Raw genomic sequence first — 20,943 nt, forward strand, 5'->3', positions numbered from 1 at the left:
TTTTTACTTCTTTTTGAAGTTTTTATTTTTTTAATTTACATCTAAGTTAGCATATAGTGCAACAATGATCTCAGGAGTAGATTCCTTAATGCCCCTTACCCATTTAGCCCATCCCCTCTCCCACAACCCCTCTAGTAATCCTGTTTGTTCTCCATATTTAAGAGTCTCCTATGTTTTATCCCCTTTCCTGTTTTTATATATTTTTTTGCTTCCCTTCCCTTATGTTCATCTGTTTTGTATCTTAAAGCCCTCGTATGATGAAATCATATGATATTTGTCTTTCTCTGACTGACTAATTTCGGTTAGCATAATACCCTATAGTTCTATCCACGTAGTTGCAAATGGCAAGGTTTCATTTTTTTTGATTGCCCAGTAATACTCCATTGTGTGTGTGTGTGTGTGTATACACACACACACATACATACCACATCTTCTTTATCCATTCATCTATCGATGAACATTTGGGCTCTTCCATACTTTGGCTATTATTGATAGTGCTGCTGTAAACATGGGGGTGCATGTGTCCCTTAGAAATAGCACCCCTGTATCCCTTGGATAAGTACCTAGTAGTGCAATTGCTGGGTTGTAGGGTAGTTCTATTTTTAATTTTTTGAGGAACCTCCATATTGTTTTCCAGAGTGGCTGCACCAGTTTTCATTCCCCAAAACTGTATCTTTTAAACATGGAAGGTTTGTACAAAATTAATTGAAGAAGGTTGATCTGATGGTCATGTAGTACATGACTTGGAGTAGGAGAAAAATAATCGGAGGATAAAGAATCTGATTAAGGGGGCACCTGGGTGGCTCAGTCGGTTAAGCATCCGACTTCAGCTCAGGTCATGATCTCATGGTTTGTGAGTTCGAGCCCCACGTCTGGCTGTGTGCTGACAGCTCGGAGTCTGGAGCCTGCTTCAGATTCTGTGTCTCTCTCTCTGCCCCTACCCTGCTCATGCTCTGTCTCTCTCTCTTAAAACTGAATAAATGGTAAAAAAAGAAAAACAAAAAAGGATATGATTAAGGTTACTGTATTTCCTCCACTAATAAGGGAAATAGGCAAAAAAGCCCTCTAGCCTTTTAGTTGACAAATGAGGATATGAAAACAAGGAAGACTAAAAAACCAAATGAAGCCGGTCACAGGAAGGATATTCTTTATTTAAATAAATAAAAACATACTAAGATGCCAACAATGACTGGAGTTGTTATCTAAAACTTGACAGTTAAGATTTCCCCAAAGTTTGAAAAAGGACAATACATTTTCTGTCTGCTGGCTCTTTAATCCACAGCTTCTCCATCAGTTTTTCTGACCTATGGGTAGAAAGAGAACATTAAAGTAGTGTCATTTTTTATAGTGTTTTTATAGAAGACCTAAGCTCGATATGTGTTAGTTGCATTTCAAATAGAGTTTTAGACAGCTCTTTCTCCATACTCTGACTTAAAGCCATTGGGACTTTCCTTGCATTCTACTATTTGGTGTGGAGAAGGACTTAGAATAGAAAATATGGTTTATTTTTTTAAAGAATAAAAGTTTGTCTAAGAAACTTCGAAGATTTAGAATACGACATTAGTGACTAGTTAAAACTATGTTAATATCATAGAACTATGATATTGATAGTTTTTTTTTGAGAGAGTGCAAGTGCAAGCCTGAGTGTGAGAGGGGCAGGGTCAGAGGGAAAAGGAAAGTGAGAATCTTTTTTGTTTTTTAAATGTTTATTTTTGAAGGAGAGAGAGACAGAGTGTGAGTGGGGGAGGGGCAGAGAGAGAGGGAGACACAGAATCCAAAGCAGGCTCCAGGCTCTGAGCTGTCAGCACAGAGCCCATCGCGGGGCACGAACTCACAAACCGGGAGATCATGACCTGAGCCAAAGTCGGATGCTCTACCCACTGAACCACCCAGGTGCCCTGAATGGGAGAATCTTAAACAGGCTCCACACCCAGTGCAGAGTCCGACTTGGGGTTTGACTTCATGACCCCAAGGTCATGACCTGAGCATAAATCAAGAGTCAGACACTTAATTGACTGAGCCACCCAGGGACCCACTAGTTTAAAAAAGTTACTCTACCTTTTCTCCAGGACTTATAGTTGTTAGGATGTTTTTCATCCATAGTCTCTTTTTTTATGTCTCTTGAGTCACTGTAGAAGATAACCAAAAAAGGAAAATTAGTTGGAGACCAGCACTGAAGATTTAGTTTAGATAACCAGTTCTAGGGGATTAAAATCACTTTATAAAAAAGGTTTATTTATTTATTTTGGGAAAGAGAAAGGGAGAGTGTGCATGAGTGGGGGAGGGGCAGAGGGAGAGAAAGAATCCCAAGCAGGCTCTGAGCTATCAGCACAGAGCCTGGTGTGGGACTCCATCTCACAAACTGTGAGATCATGACCTGAGCCAACGTCACAAGTCAGATGCTTAACTGACTGAGCCACCCAGGTGCTCCAGAGATTAAAATTACTTTATCACAAATGGTTGATATTATTGTCAGAGTAGGAATTATTGACTTCGTGCAAGCTTCTGTTTATACAGTTCCTTTGTACTTCCCATACCCCTGTACATGTGGTGGGTAATTCCATTGATGGCTTCTCTCTCTCTCTTTTTATTTTTTAAATTTTTTTAATGTCTTATTTATTTTTGAGAGACAGAGACAGAGTACATTCGAGTAGGGGAGGGGCAGAGAGAGAGGGAGACACAGAATCTGAAGCAGGCTCCAGGCTCTGAGCTGTCAGCACAGAGCCTGATACGGGGCCTGAACCCATGAACCATGAGATCATGACCTGAGCTGAAGTGAGACACGTAACCAACTGAGCCACTCAGGTGCCCCTCTAACTCTTGTTTTTTAGTTTACTTATTTTATTTTAAGAGAGAGAGCGAGAGAGAGCAGGGGAGGGACAGAAAGAGAAGGAGAGAGAGAGAATCCTAAGCAGGCTCTGCACTGTCAGCACCGAGCCCAGTGTGGGACTCAAACTCACTACCCAAGAGATCATGACCTGAGCCGAAACCAAGAGTCAGATGCTTAACCTACTGAGCCACCCAAGTGCCCTGGCTTCTCTAACTCTTAGATGTGCCCTTCAAGCTTGTTAGGTTGGGGATCCTTGTTAGGTTGGTTCATGTGTAGTATAATAATTATTTTCCCTTTACAATTTTAGGAATTGTTTTTTTTATTTTTGAAAATCTAAGATAGAATTGACAACCTGTGTAATCAAGTCCTTAATGGATTAAAGTCCTAAGTGGAGCCTTAGGGAGGGAATGGAGGTACTCAGAGCCCATGAGTATAGGTTTTTAAACATTTATAATTGAAGTTTAGGCATCTGCCAGGTCTATGACGTAGTGGCCATCTAGCTTTAAGAATTGAACTTAAAGGTATTTTTCTCTCTGTTCCAATAACTTTAAAAATTTTTTTTAGAGAGAGTATGCAAGCGAGGGAGAGAGGCAAAGGGAGAGAGAGAGAAAGAGAGGGAGAATCTTAGGTTCCATGCTCAGCACAGAGCCTAATGTGAGGCTTAATCCCATGACCCTGGGATCATTACTGAGCCAAAATCTACACGCTCAGCTGAGTGAGCTACCAGGCACCCTACTATTCCAATGACTTCTGTAAGATGATTTATCTTACCTTTCACAAACCAGCATTTTTGGAGCAAATGTCTTAAGAACAAATAAAGGAGAATGATATGTGTTATCTAGAAAGGAGGAGAGAGGATGGAGATGTGATACAAGTACTAAGCATTTTTTTTTAATTTTTAATTTTTTTAAAGTTTATTTTATGAGAGAGAGGAACGCATGCTGAAGGAGCAGAGAGAGGGAGAGAGAGAGAGAGAGAGTCCCAAGCAGGCCCTGCCCCATCAGCATGGAGCTCGAACCCATGAACTGTGAGACCATGACCTGAAGAGTCAGACACCCCACCGACTGAGCTACCCAGGTGCCCCAGTACTAAGCATTTTTAGATTGTTGCAGAGAAAGCTAGTTGGCAGCAGAGATTTGAATCTCTCTTCCATAGTTGTTGCTGGAAATTGCCTGTGCCGCCAGGGACAACGTTCCCACCAGTTTTACCTTAGGTGTGGCCATATGATTAGTTTTTGCCAATGGAATATGAGTGGAAGTATTTTCTTCTGGGTCAAGCTGCTTAAGAGGCACCTGCACCTCCACTGTCTTTTTGTGGCAGTTTGGGAAGCCAAGCGTGGAAGGTGACAGTCACAGGTGAAAAGAGCCTGTGGTCTCAATCCACCGTCCCCACTGAATGCTTGCATTGGGTTACACAAGGAAACTTCTGTTGTGTTAAACCAGGATATCAACACAACTTGAACTTTATCTGTTAAAGGAACTTGCATTATTCTAATACACACATACATCTTTATTTAATACTTATAAGGTAGGTGTTATACCTTTATAGGTGAGGGAGATGTGGTTGAGAAGTAACTTTCCTTATGGCCACAGCATATAGTTGAACCTAGACTGACTGAAAAACTAGTGAATTCTTTATGGCATGCTACATTTTAGAGAAAGGATATCACTTGAGATGGGATAAATCCAAACCTTTTAGACTATAAGTTTCAATTTATACCAATACTTTTTTCTATGGAAAGTGACCAGATATTGGTAAGGTAAGATTCTTTAAGCTGTTATAAATGATTTTTGGTTTTAATTAGATCCCTTTTTGCTGGGTTGCTTCTCCAGATGCAGATGAAATTCCCAGATTTATTTGACTGTGTTGAAGGATTTTGTGGGAGGAGTATTAAGACTTAATTTATCCAGGACTACAGTACTTATCAGCTATGAAGGACTTAGAGTCCAAGCCTTCACTTATGGCTGTGTTCACTGTTTCACCCTTGCTCACCTATGTTCCAGACATCAGGGTCTAGAATCTGATTGGCAGTATTAGAAAGTTTTTCATTTGGCTCCAAACTCGGAGAAATAACCTTTGGAAGATTAAATGGCTCTGAAATAAAGCAGATCAGAAGTTGTAGAAGCAGAGTAGAAACTTCCTTTTGTTTTTCATTCCTCTTAGTGGGCTAAGACTTCCCTAGTTATGAAATATGGAGGGCAAGGGGCAATAGAACTTGATGCCACTCATCTATCCTCCCCCCCCCCCCCCCAAAAAAAGACTTACCATCATCTACAGCAGTTCTATTGACACAGTTAGCCTCATGTTCCTTGAGCCTTTTGACTGGGACCACATGGCAAGCATTATATTTGCAATTAGCCATCTTTTTAGCTATCTTCAGATTTTTCTAAAAGAAAAAGGCTCTTGTGAAATGGCTATTAGGTTTTGCCTGTATTCTACCCTCCATTCCTTTCAGGAAATGCTGAAGACAAACCATTTCCAACATTAAGAACTGCTAAGTGCTATGTATGGTCAGAAGCTTGTTCTTTTTTTTTTTTTTTTAATCTTTTAACTTTTTATATTGAGCTTATATTTCTTCCACCAGTGATTTAACATTTTTTAAAAAGTTTATTTACTTATTTGAGAGAGAGAGAGAGAGAGAGAGATTGAGAGAGGGAGAGAAGGAGAGAGAGAATCCCAAGCAGGCTCCACACCATCAGCACAGAGCCTGATGCAGGACTGGAACTCACAAACTGAGATCATGACCCGAGCTGAAACCAAGGGTGGGGTGCTTAACTGACTGAGCCACCCAGGTATCCCAACATTTTGTATTAACCAGGAAAACGTACCTTTCTACACGATGCCAGGTGGTACTGTAACCTGCTGGCTGGCATCCTGTGGTTTGGGTCATAGGGACACATTTCTAGGACTTCTGGCTCCATGAGGCCTAAATAGTAGGAACCTTGGGTTGACAAAGAATATATTGACATTTAAGATCAAGTAGTTTTGACATAGGCCTACTTTCTGTTCTCAAAAAAAGAGGCAAAGATATGGGGATCTCCCTATGAAAGTTTTGCATGTCTAAAGCAATAGCCTAGTCAGCTAATAGGAGAAATGCACGGCTTACATGCCCTGGAAAACTAAAAATTAACATTTATACATATATTTTCGTCTTACGGGTTCTTTTGAATAGAACTCTGTGCCCCCAAATAGAGTATTAAACAGACAAGGCTCTTTGGAAAGCTCACAGTACTGGGGTAAGATGAAATTCAGCACCATCAGCTTGAGTGTTCAGGAAAGCAAGGCCGGGGCAGCTGGGTCCTTTACAGTTCAGCATTGCTCCCTTCCTTCTCTTTGCCAAATCTATCTAAATTAAGCCCTTTGCTAGACAAAGATGCTACTTGTCAGATCAGCATAGCCCTTTTGGGGAGAGGGGGAATAGAAGAATGAACAGTACCATGTTCACGTTCAGGCTACTTTATAATTATCTGCGAATGCCGATCTGAAATCTTTAAAGTTGTACGTATCAGCATATGAAGACTCCTAGAAAGAACTAAGAATATACCATCTCAAATCTGCCACATTTGACTGCCAATAGGAGGCCTACTTTCCCTTATGGCTAGCTGTCTTTAGCTATCCTAGGAGACATTCGCTTCAAGGACTCCCAAGTTTCCAGGCAACAGCTACAGCTGAGATTTCTGCAAAGCAGGGACAGCATAGTCTGATTGAGATGGGGGGGGGGGGGGGGAGGATCAAGGCAGAGTGGCATAAGAAGGAAGGATAGAAAAGTGCCTAGAATAGCCCATTTCAATTCTGCTTTGGATCATGCCTAGGGCATAGACAAAGGGCACAGAGCTAGACTGTTAAATGTCAGATTTTCCTGAGAGCATTTAGATGATTAAGTCCAGGGATTTACACTCAGGTGCCTTTCAGGAACGCAAGCCAGGGTGGCTCTTTCAAGCTTACACTGCATGTTAATGATAATATTAGAGCCACGAACACTTACTATAAAGTGAATTGGCTTTCTGGAAAATAACACCTGCAGTATAATCCAGTATCATACAGTTATCTTTAGATTCTTAAAGATAATAGAAGAAGAGCTTTAATACCAAAATGTAGTCTTCAGATAACCCCAAACCCTTATTTTATCCAGCAGCCTAGAAAAGTATAAAGTTTGATCAGACTGATAAGGCTGGTCTTAAAGAGTGCTTCAAAAGTGGCAGCAAGAATTGGTAAGCTTGGACCATTCGTCTAATTATCGATAGCTGAATATCCCGTGTTGGGAGGCCAAGACTATAATGGAGGCCATTTGATTTAATATGTATTAGACTTGGCGAGAGAGTTGTAGCCTCGAAGCTACTTTGACAAACTGAATCTAGAGGCCTTTGAGACCTCTTACGTTATTCTTGAAGCAGTGTCTCTCAAGAATCTGAAGGGAAGTGTGTCTGAATCTGAAGAGGGAAACAATCCTACAAGTCAGAACAAGGCAAATTTCGCAGAAGTTTGGGGTGAGGGAGAGCAAAGTACCTTTGTCAAGTGATGTAAATCAACTTTCTGTTCAAGCTACTCAATTCCTCTTCTCCCACCATATGGTCTACGGTTTCTCAAGAGGTTTGGAAGTTTTTGATGTCATAGTTAAGTCTTGAATGACTGTTTTTCAATCTTGGTTGTGCATGAAAATCACTGAGTAGTTTTAAAGTGACAGATCTTCCAGAACTAGCAGATCAGAATCTTCACACATGAGGTCTGGCTAACTGTGGCTTTAAAAGAGTTCCACAGGGGATTCTGACTTGTAGCCGGGGTTACTAGGCCCTGCCCGGGGGTAATTGAACCACCCTCAGAAGGGTTCTTTCAGTTTCCAGGAGGAACTGCTCCATGGTCTTTCCAATGAAGTTTCTCTAAAGTCTACCAGTTGGAACAATTAGTCCCATCTTTAAATCTGGCCTTTTTCTTTATGTGATGCCAAGTAGAATTTCACAGAAAGTGACATAAGCTCATCACATACTAAAAACACCCAAATTTTACTTTCTTTTTGGCATTCTTAATCCAGCGTACCAGGCCTTGAGCTGAATGTTTACAAACACCACTTCTACAGGTATATGAGGAATGTAACCACTTCTACAGGTATATGAGGAATCACCACGGTTTTATAGATTAGGAAACCAACTCCGTGAGTGAGTGAGATCCTGAAGTTACAAAGCTAGCACATGTTTGAATAACATTAGAATTATTTGAGGTAATACGTACAAAGCACTTAAAGTACCGGGTCCCTAGTATATAACTAGGTCATCACTTTGCGTGTCGGACCTTAATACAGTTCCTTTTGGTAGGAACTGTTATCAATATCTCCATTTTGCAGGCAGGGAAACTGGATCAGAGCTGCTAAATGATAGAGTTGGGATATGGACTCAAGCTTTATGGCTCCATAACCTGGGCTCCTTGCCTCTAAATCATAAGGCTTTGTCCATTGGACTCAACTACATTCAAGCCCAAAATCTGTCCTATGCCAAAATGTAGGGTTTTCACATATACTAAATACAAGCAAATAAGTGTTTTCCAGTCTCCAGCAATCTAACAGTTCAGCTGGGGTGGCAGTAGAATATGAAACAGGCAGTCAAAGATGGGACCTAATTTAGGTGTAAAATATGTGGTAGTGACCAAATACCGCAGGAGTTCAGCAAGGGCCGGACTTAGGACTCTTTGAGCCAGATCCAGAAGATCGAGTAGGATTTGGGTCAGCAAGAGGGAAAGCACACATCATGAGAAAGGCAGAAATGAATGTGGCACATTCACAGTAGACTACTAGGCTGGTCCCTGCTGGGTTGGGGAGTATGCATTTGGGAACAGGAGAAAAGACTGGCTTGGTACGGAGAGTCTTCAACAAAATTTTCAGGAGGATAACAAATGCAAGTGAAAAAGATCCAATGAAACTATACTAACCTGTTAAAAAGGCTGCGGCTATATGGCAGCTGTGCTTCCTACCTGTTGGTGCCTCAGCAACTGCTCTTAATCTCCCCCATCAAGGTGAAAGACCAGTAGAAATCCCACCAATGTCTTTAGTAGAACCTGGGTTTCTTTGAGAATAGCGGGTAATTCAAATCTTCAGGGCCAATAACACCTCATTCCAGGCCCCTAGCTTTCTAGGAATTCTATCTAGTAAATAAACTGGAAGGCAGATTCTGTTTTCCAGGAGTATAAAGTTTCCCTTAGGGATGTTTGAAATTTTGTGTGTTAAGCACTGTCATCTTGTTTCTTTAAAAGAGACATTATCTTGAGAACAAACATATTAAGATCTGTGTATAATAATGCCAATCAGCTCTCCTATCCCTCCATCCCAGGATTTATTGGAATAATGTAAGAGCCCTGGATATGGCAAATGAGAATGATTGAAAAGTGGAAGGGGGTGCCTGGGTGGCTCTGTCGGTTAAGGGTCCGACTTTAGCTCAGGTCATGATCTTGCGGTTCATGAGTTCGAGCCCCGCGTCAGGCTCTGTGCTGATGCCCACTTGGGAGCCTGGAGCCTGCTTCAGATTCTGTGTCTCCCTCTCTCTCTCTGTCCCACCCCCACTCGCGCTCTGTCTCTCTCCCTCTCGCTCAAATAAATAAACGTTAAAAAATTTTTTTAAAAGAAAAGTGGAGAAAAGGTATTGGAAAGGAAGTAGATATGAAGACAACTCTGTTTAACGTAGAATTTTGCTGAGGACTTTCTGCTTTTCTCCTTGAAAGAAACATGAAAGTGAGTTGGTTTTCTTGAATTAGGGAGCTAAGGCCTGGTTAGAATGGCAAGAATTTTTTAGTGCTAAAATTTATTCAGCCTTCTAAGATTTAAAGTCTATTAATTACTTTTCCCTTGTTAATCTCAGTTAATATGGTTCTTCATGTGGCCTATTTCCCAGTTTAGTCAATAATTCAACAAACGAGTCAGCATCTTTACTAAGTGGTTGAGTCCAAGAGGTGGTGTTCTAGATCAGTGTTTCTCAACATGTATTTGATGGAATATTTGCACCAAATCCTCCCATGGTACTCAGAAATGCAGATTTCTGGGCCTCACTGCAGAGTTACCAATCCTGAATCTCAGAGGATAGGGATTGATCTCAGTTTCTTAAGCACCTTTAAGAGCTATTGTACTAGATGCGGGCCTGGGTGGCTTAGTAGGTTAAGCATCCAATTCTTCATTTCAGCTCAGGTCATGATCTCACAGTTTGTGAGTTCAAGCCCCACATCGGGCTCTGCTCTGACAATGTGGAGCCTGCTTTGGATTCTCTGTCACACTGTCTCTCTGTGCCTTCCCCACTTGTGTGACTGCTCTCTCTCTCAAAATAAATAAATAAACTTAAAAAAAATAAATGAACTCTTGTGCAAGAGCAGTGGTTCTCAAACTTGAGAGTACATTGGAATTACTTGGAAGGCTTATTGAAACACAGAGTGCTGGACCCTACCCCAGAGTTTTGGATTCAGTAGGTCTGGAGTGGGTCCTGGGAATATGCATTCTAACAAGTTTCTAGATGATGCTGATATGACTACATTTTAAGAATCACTGTATTAAAGTATTGTGAAAGATATGAAGAAGTATTAGATACAATTCCTGTCATTAAGGGGCTTATGATGTGGTTGGGGGAGATAAGTCATATACTTAAAAATATGGTGAAGAATATGGTGTTCTGTATAGTATTTTGACACTGGAAGGGATAATGTGGAGGATTTGGGATTTAACCTGGGCCCTAAAAGATGGATAGGCCTAAGGTTCAGCTGAGAATAACATAGATGTTCCTTTTTTTTTTTTTAATTTTTTTTAAACATTTATTTATTTTTGAGAGACAGAGACAGAGTATGAGCAGGGGAGAGGCAGAGAGAGAGGGAGACACAGAATCTGAAGCAGGCTCCAGGCTCCAAGCTATCAGCACAGAGCCTGATGTGGGGCTCGAAATCACAAACCATGAGATCATGACCTGTGCCGAAGTTGGACACTTAACCGACTGAGCCACCCAGGCGCCCCTAACATAGGTGTTCTTGATGGGGATATATAAAAGAGAAAAAGCATAAAGGTGGATGGGAGTGGGGTAGTCGATACTTGTTTGTCTGGTACAGAGCTTTTTATAGGACTCTAGTGAAGGGGTAAGGCCAAAAAGGTTGGTGCTAGACTGTGAGGAGCCTTGAAAGCCTGTCCCTCTCCCCTGCCTCCACCAACTTCACAGTCTTACCAAAAATGCTACACAGCTAGAAAGAGGAAGTGTCTCCTGCTGAGTGTGCAAGAGGAAGCACAAGAAGATTCTGAAGGCCTGTGAGCTGTAATGACTGCTTTCCCCCATGAGCCAATTGTAGAGGCTACAGGAAGACCAGCGCACCAACCAGGCTGGGTCCCTCCGCCCAGGGGGTGTCACCACCCAAGCTGAAAGTGTTTGGGGAGATTCGGCATTGCTGTCCGGATACTCCTCTCTTTCGGTGGCCATCATGTCTTTGACCTCTGCCTACCAGCATAAATTAGCCGAGAAGCTCACTATTCTGAATGATCGAGGTCAGGGGGTTCTCATCCGCATGTATAACATCAAGAAGGTAAGCATGAACAACTGGGCCAGTACTAATTATTCCAGCAACAGTAGGGCAGGGGACCCCGTGGCTGGCAGTTCCAGGGGCTAGACTCCTCTTCTTTCCCACTGGCCTTCAGTCACTCGGATCACATAGGCCAGCCAGTGTAGGAAGGCAGAATGGGAGGCTCTTTTTAAGGGCTTTCCCCTTCTCGATATGATTCTCGCCCCAATGAGAGTGTCTGCTTTCTGCTGGGCATATGGAGGTAGGAAATAATTTTGTTCTGAGTCACTTGAATAAGGTCTGGGATCTAGAATTCTGGGTCTCATTGTTTATTGTTGATATCCCATACTCTGAAGACATCCGAAGTTGGGTCTCTGGCAAAAACTTTTCCATGGAAGTACTTACCTAAAAGGAAAAAAATAGATATTTCAATAAAATATGGGTAGGTGCCTTCTGAGATACTTAGAGTCTGAGAGTTCATGCTCTGGTTGTGTGTGTATGCTTAGGATAGGATCTGTTGAGTTGAGAGAGGCTGGTGACAAGAGTGAGACTAGGCGGGGCTGTGGGGTGGGGGGTGGGTGGGGGGGCAAGGAGCTGGGCCTAGGGAAGTAAAGAGATAAAGACGGGCGGGAGTGGGGAGTTTCTGGAAGAGAAAATAGGGAGAGGGAACTTTTATGCATTTTGTAATAAAACAAATCACCAGGAACATGGTTTGTCTGACCCCGTGACTCCTACAAATGCCCTCTGGGTGAGATACTTAGATATGGACATAATTGTGACACACTTGCCCATGAAGTCTAATTCAGGAGCAGCTGCTTTTCTCACTCCTTCCGGCTTCAGCTGAGGGGTGGGGAGAGAGCTTCCTCTTTGCGCTGGGGCCCCGGCAGACACTGAATTCGCTGAATTCTTCTCCGTGAGACAAGATACCCAGGTTGTTCAGCTCTACTGATAGTTGGCTTCATGTCTTGGAGCTTGTTCCTCGTCTACTTAACAGTAGACTTTCATAATGCTTTCATAATGACTTCTCAGATTCCCTTTCCATGAGACTGTGTGAGAATGAATGCTGCAGGGAGGGGTATGTTTGGAGGGACAGGAGAAAGGGTTGAAACAGAGTGTGCTTTATTGGTGCAGACTTGCTCAGACCCCAAATCCAAGCCACCTTTTTTACTGGAAAAGTCCATGGAACCTTCTCTCAAGTATATCAACAAGAAATTTCCCAACATTGATGTCCGAAGCAGCACGGTGAGAACATGATCCCTCTCCTCTCTTTTCTCTGAAATAATTCTGTGCTTGGATGGCTTGAACTCTCCTCTTTTAACTGCCTTTCTTTGAACTTGGCAGGGGATAGAGTAGCCTCCTTTTAGTTTTCCTGGGCTCAACCACAGGTCTTCAGGCTCTTGTAATCTTGAGAGTTCTGAGATAAGATGGGATTCTCTCAGGGTAAGCTAGAGCAAAGCATTGCCCCTTTCTCCGTTGCAAGATTCATGAGAACACTTTGTTCTTATAGAGGAAGACAGCTTGATCAACCCAGCAAGGTACATTTATTTTACCGTTGTTCCTGTTTCCCCCTCTGTTTCCTTGCTGATTATCTGAGAATCAGGCATCTCGTGGAATGTTCCTTAGTTCTCCTCCATTAAATATTAGCCCTAGATTTCTTACCATTATATGTATAGCATCTTCTCATTCTGCTTCTTTTGACTTTAATATAAATGGCAAGCCTCTTTGACTGAAAGAGACCTTGAAGTTTCCTCTCATTTAGCACTCTGTATCTAGTCAAGATTATACGCATCATCTTACCTAGAGACTCTCCTCTGTTTAAGACCTTCAGAGCATTGGAGATTTTCCAACTTTGCCTGTCAGTGTATTTCAAGTCTTTTCAAGAATGTTTTAGGCATGACTCCTATTCTTCTTGGATTATCTTGAACAATTATGTTATTTTGTGTTTTAAAATTTTTGCTTTGTGTTTCCCTCAGCAACATTTAGGACCAGTACATCGAGAAAAATCTGAGATAATTAGATTCCTCATCAACTACTACCAGTCATTTGTGGATGTCATGGAATTTCGGGTGAGCTCTCTCTAGCCTAGGATCCCAGTATAGGCATTATCCTTCTGAGGCTATTCCTTCTTTAGTAGATGTTCATTTACGTTTCTTAATATTGTTTCTTGAAAAAGTAAGGGATTGGGGCTCCTGGGTGGCTCAGTCGGTTGGGCGACCGACTTCGGCTCAGGTCATGATCTCGCAGTCTGTGAGTTCGAGCCCCGCATCGGGCTCTGTGCTGACAGCTCAGAGCCTGGAGCCTGTTTCGGATTCTGTGTCTCCCTCTCTCTCTGACCCTCTCCCATTCATGCTCTGTCTCTCTCTGTCTCAAAAATAAATAAACGTAAAAAAAAAAAATTAAAAAAAAAAAGAAAAAGTAAGGGATATGTACTGATGTGGAAGGATATCTTGGTTAAAGAAAAACAAGTTATAGTGTATGATATAATTACATTTCATTTATGGGGCACCTGGGTGGCTCTGTTGGTTAAATGTCTGATTCAGCTCAGGTCATGGTCTCACGGTTTGTGCGTTCAAGCCCTGCATTGGGCTCTGTGCTTACGGCTCAGAGACTGGAGCCTGCTTCGGACTCTGTGTCTCCCCCTCTCTCTGCCCCTCCCTGCTTGTGCTGTCTCTCTCTCTCTCTTGAAAATAAATAAACATTAAAAAAATAAAAATAAATAAATAAAAGGATACATAGGCTTGTGTGTGTATATATATATATATATATATATATATATATATATATAGTGTTAGTATGTACTTGGGCAGATTTGGAACGTTACACATTTAACTGTTAGGAATAACTACCTGTGGGAGTAGACTATGATTAGCTTTAATTTATTACAGTGTATATATTTAAGCATTATTAAGTATTCAAGTATTTTAAGTACCATTCCCCAATATTTTAATACAAATCTGAAAAATTTCAAGAATGTTACAATGAATATGATTCTATTCTTCTCTTAGATTTCCTAATTGTTAGTATTCTATCATGTTTGCTAATCTTTATTGTTTTCCTGAACCATTTGAGTTAGTTGCAGATGTCGTGCCATTTCCCTTCCTAAATACTTTAGCATACATCTAAGAACAAGAACATTTTCTTACATAATCCTAATATAATTATCGCACTCAGGAAATGTAACATTACTGCAATATTATTAGTTTTAACATACAGTCCGTGTTCACATTCTACTAGTTGTCTCACGTATAACACATTGGATTTAGCTGTCATGTCTCTGTAGTCTTTTTTTTTTTTAATTTTTTTTTTTAACGTTTTATTTATTTTTGAGACAGGGAGAGACAGAGCATGAACAGGGGAGGGTCAGAGAGAGGGAGACACAGAATCCGAAACAGGCTCCAGGCTCTGAGCTGTCAGCACAGAGCCCAACGTGGGGCTCGAACTCACGAACCGCGAGATCATGACCTGAGCCGAAGTTGGCCGCTTAACCGACTGAGCCACCCAGGCGCCCCTGTAGTCTTTAGAATAGTTCCCAACTGGTTTTTTTTTTTTTCCTTATGTCTTTGATGACACTGACTTTTTGGAGTCCAGACTAGTTATTTTTCAGAATATCCCTCAATTTGGATTTGTCTGATTTGTTAACTCTCTGATTGTAGTTTTGGTAGCAATACTACATAGATGATATTTTCTTTGTGTTTTAAATAATGAGCAGGTACTATTTTTGTAAATGTAAACAAACTGTAAAAATTATTTGGTATGATGTTTTTGAAGGGCAAATTGATGATGTGTTTCAAAAGTCTTAAAAACACATTTTTTTTTTGTTTTTTTTTTTTATAGTTTATTTTGAGAGAGAGAGAGAGAAAGAGAGAGAATGAGCCGGGGAGGCATAGAGAGAGGGAGAGGCAGAATCCCAAGCAGGCCCTGCTCTGTCAGGATAGAACCTGATGTGCCGCTCAAACTCACCAACCATGAGATCATTGACCTGAGCCAAGAAGAGTTCGTGGCTTAAGGGACTAAGCCCCCAGGCATCCCTAAAACACATACTTTTTAATGTAGTAATTTTATTTCTAGACGTTTTTCTTAAGGAAACAATCAGAAGTACAGAGATATGTAAGAGTATGTACTCTGTTAAAAAAATAATGTACTCTTTTGCCTTATTTAAGATAGTGACAAATTGATAATTGATGTATCCGATATATAGAGGTTCAGTTAAAAGTTCAGAGTATATGTCTATAAATGAATATTATACAGCTGTGAAAGATGATAATATTTATGATAATCAGCATGGAAAAATGTTCTTCATATATTCTTTTTTTTTTTTTAATTTTTTTTTAATGTTTATTTATTTTGGAGACAAAGAGAGACAGAGCATGAACGGGGGAGGGTCAGAGAGAGGGGGAGACAAGAATCCAAAACAGGCTCCAGGCTCTGAGCTGTGAGCACGAACTCACGGACCGCGAGATCATGACCCGAGCCGAAGTCAGCCGCCCAACCGACTGAGCCACCCAGGCTCCCCATTTCATATATTCTTTAATGTCAAAGCAAATTATAATATAGTAAGACATAAGATGTCTCTAATATGTATATTTATATGGGGAAACACACATATAAAGAAAATTTGAACTTCTGATTGGTGGGATTTTGAGTGATTTTAAAAAATGAATTAAAATTATGCTTGTTTGTATTTTATAATTTTTCTGCAATGAGCATGTGTTATTTACGTATTCAAGAAATAACACAAATTTTAGCCATCTGAGCAATCCAAGTTTGTGATGGTACCATAGGATTTCTTCAGATGAAACAAGAGTATGGAACCCTGCTTTGGGTGCCCCAAATCTACCCGAGGGGGCTAATCCAGGCCTTTCATCAGACAATGAAGTGGGGACATGGAAAACTGTAAAGTCTGAAGGAGGGTCAGGTCAGAAGTTATTACTCTTGGAGTTGAGGGTAGTGGTTAGGAAGAAGGTAGGCAGGCACTGGTGGAGGTGGTGGAAAGAATGCTGGATGCATATAAACTAGGAAACCTTTGGGTCCAAAGGGGATTTTAGGACACCTTCTGGTTGCTGCATTGGTAAAGTTCTGAGCCCAGGGTGTATGGTATCGCTCATTTAGGGTAAGAGGAATAATAGAGACACTGAGATATTGTGCATTGTAAAGTAGGTAGGCTCTGAATCAGACAGACCTGGTTTCAAATCTCAGCTTTACCATTTGCCAGATGTATAAATTTAGACAGGACACTCTTTGGATTCCAGTTTCTTTATCTATAAAATGGGGAAATAAGATCTATGTGGGGTATTTGTGAGAATTAAATGAGATGATGCAGGGAAAACATCTAGCTCAGTATTTAGCATATAGTAAGGTTATAGGCCAACAAATGCTAATTCCATTCTCTTTTGATTCTTACCTTTAGAAGATAAGACTTATGTAGTGACATTGTGTGAGTGGCCGATAGTAAATCTCATCTATAATCTTTGGGAATTGGGTTTCAGGAAGGTGTAGTAGAAAGGCCCTCCTAGCAAATGAGGCAACATAGGGGTAGACAGAGATTTAGAAGTCATGTAGTATACGGGGAAAATCATGAGCTCTGTGTTCTAATTCTGATACTATCCTTTACTAGTTTGTGATCGTGGGCATGTATCTTAACTGCTCTTAGCCTTGGTTTCCCCATGTATTAATTTATTTTTAAATTTTGTGTGTTTATTTATTTATTTATTCATTTATTTGAGAGAGAGAGAGAGGGAGGGAGGGAGAGAGAGGGAGAATGTGCGTGCATGGAGGAGAGGGGGGAGAGAGAGAGAGACAGAGAGAGAGACAGAGAGAGAGACAGAGAGAGGGAATGAATCTTCAGCAGGCTCCACGCTCTGCACAGAGCCGAACATGGGGCTTGATGATCCCACAACCCTGGGATCACGACCTGAACTGAAATCAAGAGTTAGATGCTCAACTGGCTGAGCCACCCAGGCGCCCCAATCCCCCATGTGTTAATTTAGATTAGGTCTTTTGGGGAAGATAACGTGGAAACATTTTTTCCTGTTTTAATAAGTTTGACACATATATGCACCTATGTAAAAACCACCACAGTGAGAGTATAGAAAATTTCCATCACTCCAAATGTTTCCTGAGCCTTTTTTTTCCCAGTTCAATCTCTATTCCTCAACTCCTGGCCCCAGGCAACCACTGATCTGCTTTCTAGATTAGAATTTTCTTTTCTTCTCTTTTCCACAGGTTCATATAATTAGAATTTATACAGCATGCATTCTTTTGTATCTGGCTTCTTTCACTCAGTATAATGTTTTTGAGATGTCTCTCTGTTGTTTCATGTAACTGTGATTCATTTCCTATTTTTGTGGAGTACTGATCCATTGTATGGATACAATTTATCTATTTACCTGTTGATGGCCATTGGGTTGTGTCCATTACACATATTGGTGGCCATTATGCCCACGATGCTATAAACATTTGAGTACAAGTCATTGTGGAAACATATTTTTCATTTCACTTGGGAAAATAATTTAGAAATTGAATTGTTAAATCAAATGGTATGTGTATGTTTAATTTTGTAAGAAACTGCCAAACTTTTTTTCCAAAGTCGTTGTTCCCTTTTCTCCTCCCATCAGTCATATGTAAGTGTTCCAGTTGCTCCACATTCTCATCAGCACTTACTATTAACTGACTTAAATTTTAGCCTTTTCATGGGTATACAGTGTTGTTTAAATTTGCATTTCTCTGATGACCAATACCATTGACATCTTTTCATTTGCTTATCGGCCATGCGTATATTTGTTATTATCAAGTATCTGCTCAAGTCCTTGGCAACACATTTTTAAAGTAAAAAATTATATATATATATTCTTTGATCTAGCAGTTCCACCTTGTAGAAATGAAAGTGCCAATATGTTAGGAATAGGGAACAAAGGAGAGGCCAGGGACTGGGAACAAAGAAAATGTCCATCAGTGGGAAAAAAGGCTGAATGAATTGACCATACCATGGGCTAGTATGTGGCCATTAAAAAGAAGTACATTAGTGTTCTACCAGATGACTTGGAGGACTTTAAGCAGATAAGGTTGGATGAGAAAAACAAAATGGCAAGAAGAATATAACATTATCTCAATTTTATAACACAAATGATGATGAAAAAACCTCTCTCTCTAGTTTTCTCCTCCCCCCCCCCCATCTGAATAAGACTATATAAATAGGGAGAAAATTAAGAAAGGCCATACTGGGTTGTTAAACTGGTTTCCCTGGGGGGGTTGGGGCAGGATGGAGGGTGGTGCCGATGTGGGGGGAGGGAAGTGTCCACAATGAAACTGCATATTTATTTAGGTAAAATTATGTATGAAAAGAAAACGAATCCCTATCACACTGGAATGAGGGTTAAATGAAGGATATGCAAATTACCTAGTAAGTACTTAGCACATAGTAAGTGGTCAGTAAATAGAAACATAGAAGGTTGGGTCATAGTCTCATTTGTTAATGACTAATTTCTGAAAACAGGAGATGGATTACAAGAAAACCTTTTGGGATTTATCAATAAAAAATGGGTCTAATTTCTGGTATCTTAGAAACAGCCTATCAGATGATCTGCATTTTGTAACCTTTTTGTGTGTGTGTGTGTGTGTGTGTGGAGGAAGGGGGCACTGGGATGATAAAATTAGGGAGAGTATGTGTAATATAGTAGTGACTTGTGTCTGTGGAAACTTGGGCATTTGGTAGGGTAAGCTTAATAGGGGCCCACTGATGGCTTCCTGAGGAGAAACTCCCTCTATTCAGCTTCCCTTATGTAACTCAGTGGCTCTCTAGGACCTCTAAGGGAGAGAACCTTCCCTTCAAATTCTAGTAGTACATGTCACCTTCTCTTTATTCTTTATTCATTCTCATTTCCAATTCTACCCCCAGGATCATGTATATGAGCTTCTCAACACCATTGATGCCTGCCAGTGCCATTTTGATATTGTAAGATTCTTCGTCATTCTCTTCTACCCTAGAAAAGGTCTTGGTTGGAACAGTGTGGGTTGGGAAGGGACTGGAAGAATGGCTATTCCTTCAGGATGATAATATATTACAATATGTTTAATATAATATACTGTATTATTCACTCCGTGACTATAGTTCTTTTGTATAAAGTGCTGAAGTTAAAGGATATTTACATGTGAAGCAGATCAGCAGTATGATTTATTTAATATAACAATGACACCAAAATGTTCTTATTCCACCTCTTCTAACCTCCAGATGTTGCCAAATTTCCTGGCCTTTTTGTATCTTGAGCTCATTTTTAACCCCTGACCGTGGTTCCGATTTTCTCCTTCTGAATTTTCCATCCTACCAGTTCCTCCTTCTAAACAGACCCTTTCAGAGTCTATTTAGTACTGTCTGGAATGGTGGGTGAAATAGGAATTAATTGGCCTTGCTGTTCTTGGGTTCCTATGTATTTTCCTTGCAGAATCTCAACTTTGACTTCACCCGGAGCTACCTGGACTTGATCGTGACGTACACCTCAGTTATTTTACTTCTGTCACGGATTGAAGACCGACGGGTACTCATTGGCATGTACAACTGTGCCCATGAGATGCTGCATGGGCATAGGTGAGTTAAAAGGATTTAGGAGATGAAGAATCTCATACATGGTGGTATGAGGTACAAGGTGGACGCAAAGGAAATAGAATCCATGTTTTCTCATTTGAGGACTTACAATCTACATGATGATCCAGGCCAAAAAAAAATTTTTATTTTTTTTTAATGTTTATTTATTCTTGAGACAGAGACAGAGCATGAATAGGGGAGGGACAGAGAGAGGGAGACACAGCATCGGAAACAGGCTCCAGGCTCTGAGCTGTCAGCACAGAGCCCGACGCGGGGCTTGAACCCACGAACTGTGAGATCATGACCTGAGCTGAAGTCAGATGCTTAACTGACTGAGCCACCCAGGCGCCCCCCCCAAAAAAATTTTTTTTAAATCCTTATAATGGCATATATCAACAAGTGCACAGCTCTTTTACATATAGCTAACTCTTGAGTATCTTCTAGTGGATTATCCAATTTGCATTGTCTCTGATCATTTTTTAATCCTGGGCTGGCTTCCACTGTGCTTTTCAGGTTATTGCGAAAGGAAGATAAAGTTTTCTTTTTTTAGTATTGGTAGGAATAATATTAGCAAGGTAAAGCCATTAGAGGTAAGTAATGTATGATAGTACATTTGAAGCCAAATATAAATGGATTTTGGATCATCTGAAATTCTGTGCCCCTCCATTAGTGCAAATAAAAGTATTTAAGGGCTGAAAAAATGAAGACGAGAAGAATCAGAGTAGGCTGTGACACATTGTTCTATGTATGATGTGTATTCCCATGTGTCTCCAGGAATACCTAGGCACGTGCCTTACGCATTGGCTTTGAATTTACTTGTATCTTTTTGGGTTGTATACAGATTTGGACCTAGGCATGTTACTTGAATTGCAACTAATTAACGTGAATTTATAGAGTACCTATCATGTGTTCAGTACTATTTTGGGTACTTACATGGCAGAAACTTTCATGGACCTGCCCCAAACTATGTAGTTCTATCTAATAGCTTGATACACTTGGGTCTGGAATGGGTTATCTATATATGTAA

General features: G+C 40.7%; 2 protein-coding genes across 3 annotated transcripts in view; one reads left to right on the forward strand and one right to left on the reverse strand.

Moving 5' to 3' along the window:
* NCKAP1L (NCK associated protein 1 like) overlaps window positions 1–20,943 on the forward strand; it is a 58,303-nt gene that overhangs the window by 7,180 nt on the left and 30,180 nt on the right. Inside the window, exons 1-5 of one of the 2 annotated variants that reach the window (XM_027036360.2) lie at window positions 10,965–11,362; window positions 12,470–12,580; window positions 13,312–13,404; window positions 19,233–19,289; window positions 19,777–19,919. In XM_027036360.2, the coding sequence (XP_026892161.1) occupies window positions 11,261–11,362; window positions 12,470–12,580; window positions 13,312–13,404; window positions 19,233–19,289; window positions 19,777–19,919 (506 nt within the window). In that variant the 5' untranslated portion in view covers window positions 10,965–11,260. Of the gene's footprint in view, window positions 1–10,964; window positions 11,363–12,469; window positions 12,581–13,311; window positions 13,405–19,232; window positions 19,290–19,776; window positions 19,920–20,943 lie in introns of those variants that run through there. The other variant, XM_053226338.1, reaches the window with a different exon arrangement.
* LOC106982808 (gametocyte-specific factor 1-like) lies at window positions 1,113–7,517 on the reverse strand. The gene is made up of 7 exons (XM_053226341.1): window positions 7,337–7,517; window positions 5,659–5,771; window positions 5,096–5,216; window positions 4,823–4,924; window positions 3,602–3,668; window positions 2,059–2,129; window positions 1,113–1,304 (listed from the first exon to the last, which is right to left on the reverse strand). Exons 2-7 carry the CDS (start codon window positions 5,749–5,751, stop codon window positions 1,291–1,293), a joined length of 468 nt encoding a protein of 155 aa, XP_053082316.1. The 5' UTR covers window positions 5,752–5,771; window positions 7,337–7,517; the 3' UTR covers window positions 1,113–1,290.

This window comes from Acinonyx jubatus, chromosome B4 (genome assembly GCF_027475565.1).
Source record: "Acinonyx jubatus isolate Ajub_Pintada_27869175 chromosome B4, VMU_Ajub_asm_v1.0, whole genome shotgun sequence".
Lineage (NCBI taxonomy): Eukaryota > Metazoa > Chordata > Mammalia > Carnivora > Felidae > Acinonyx > Acinonyx jubatus.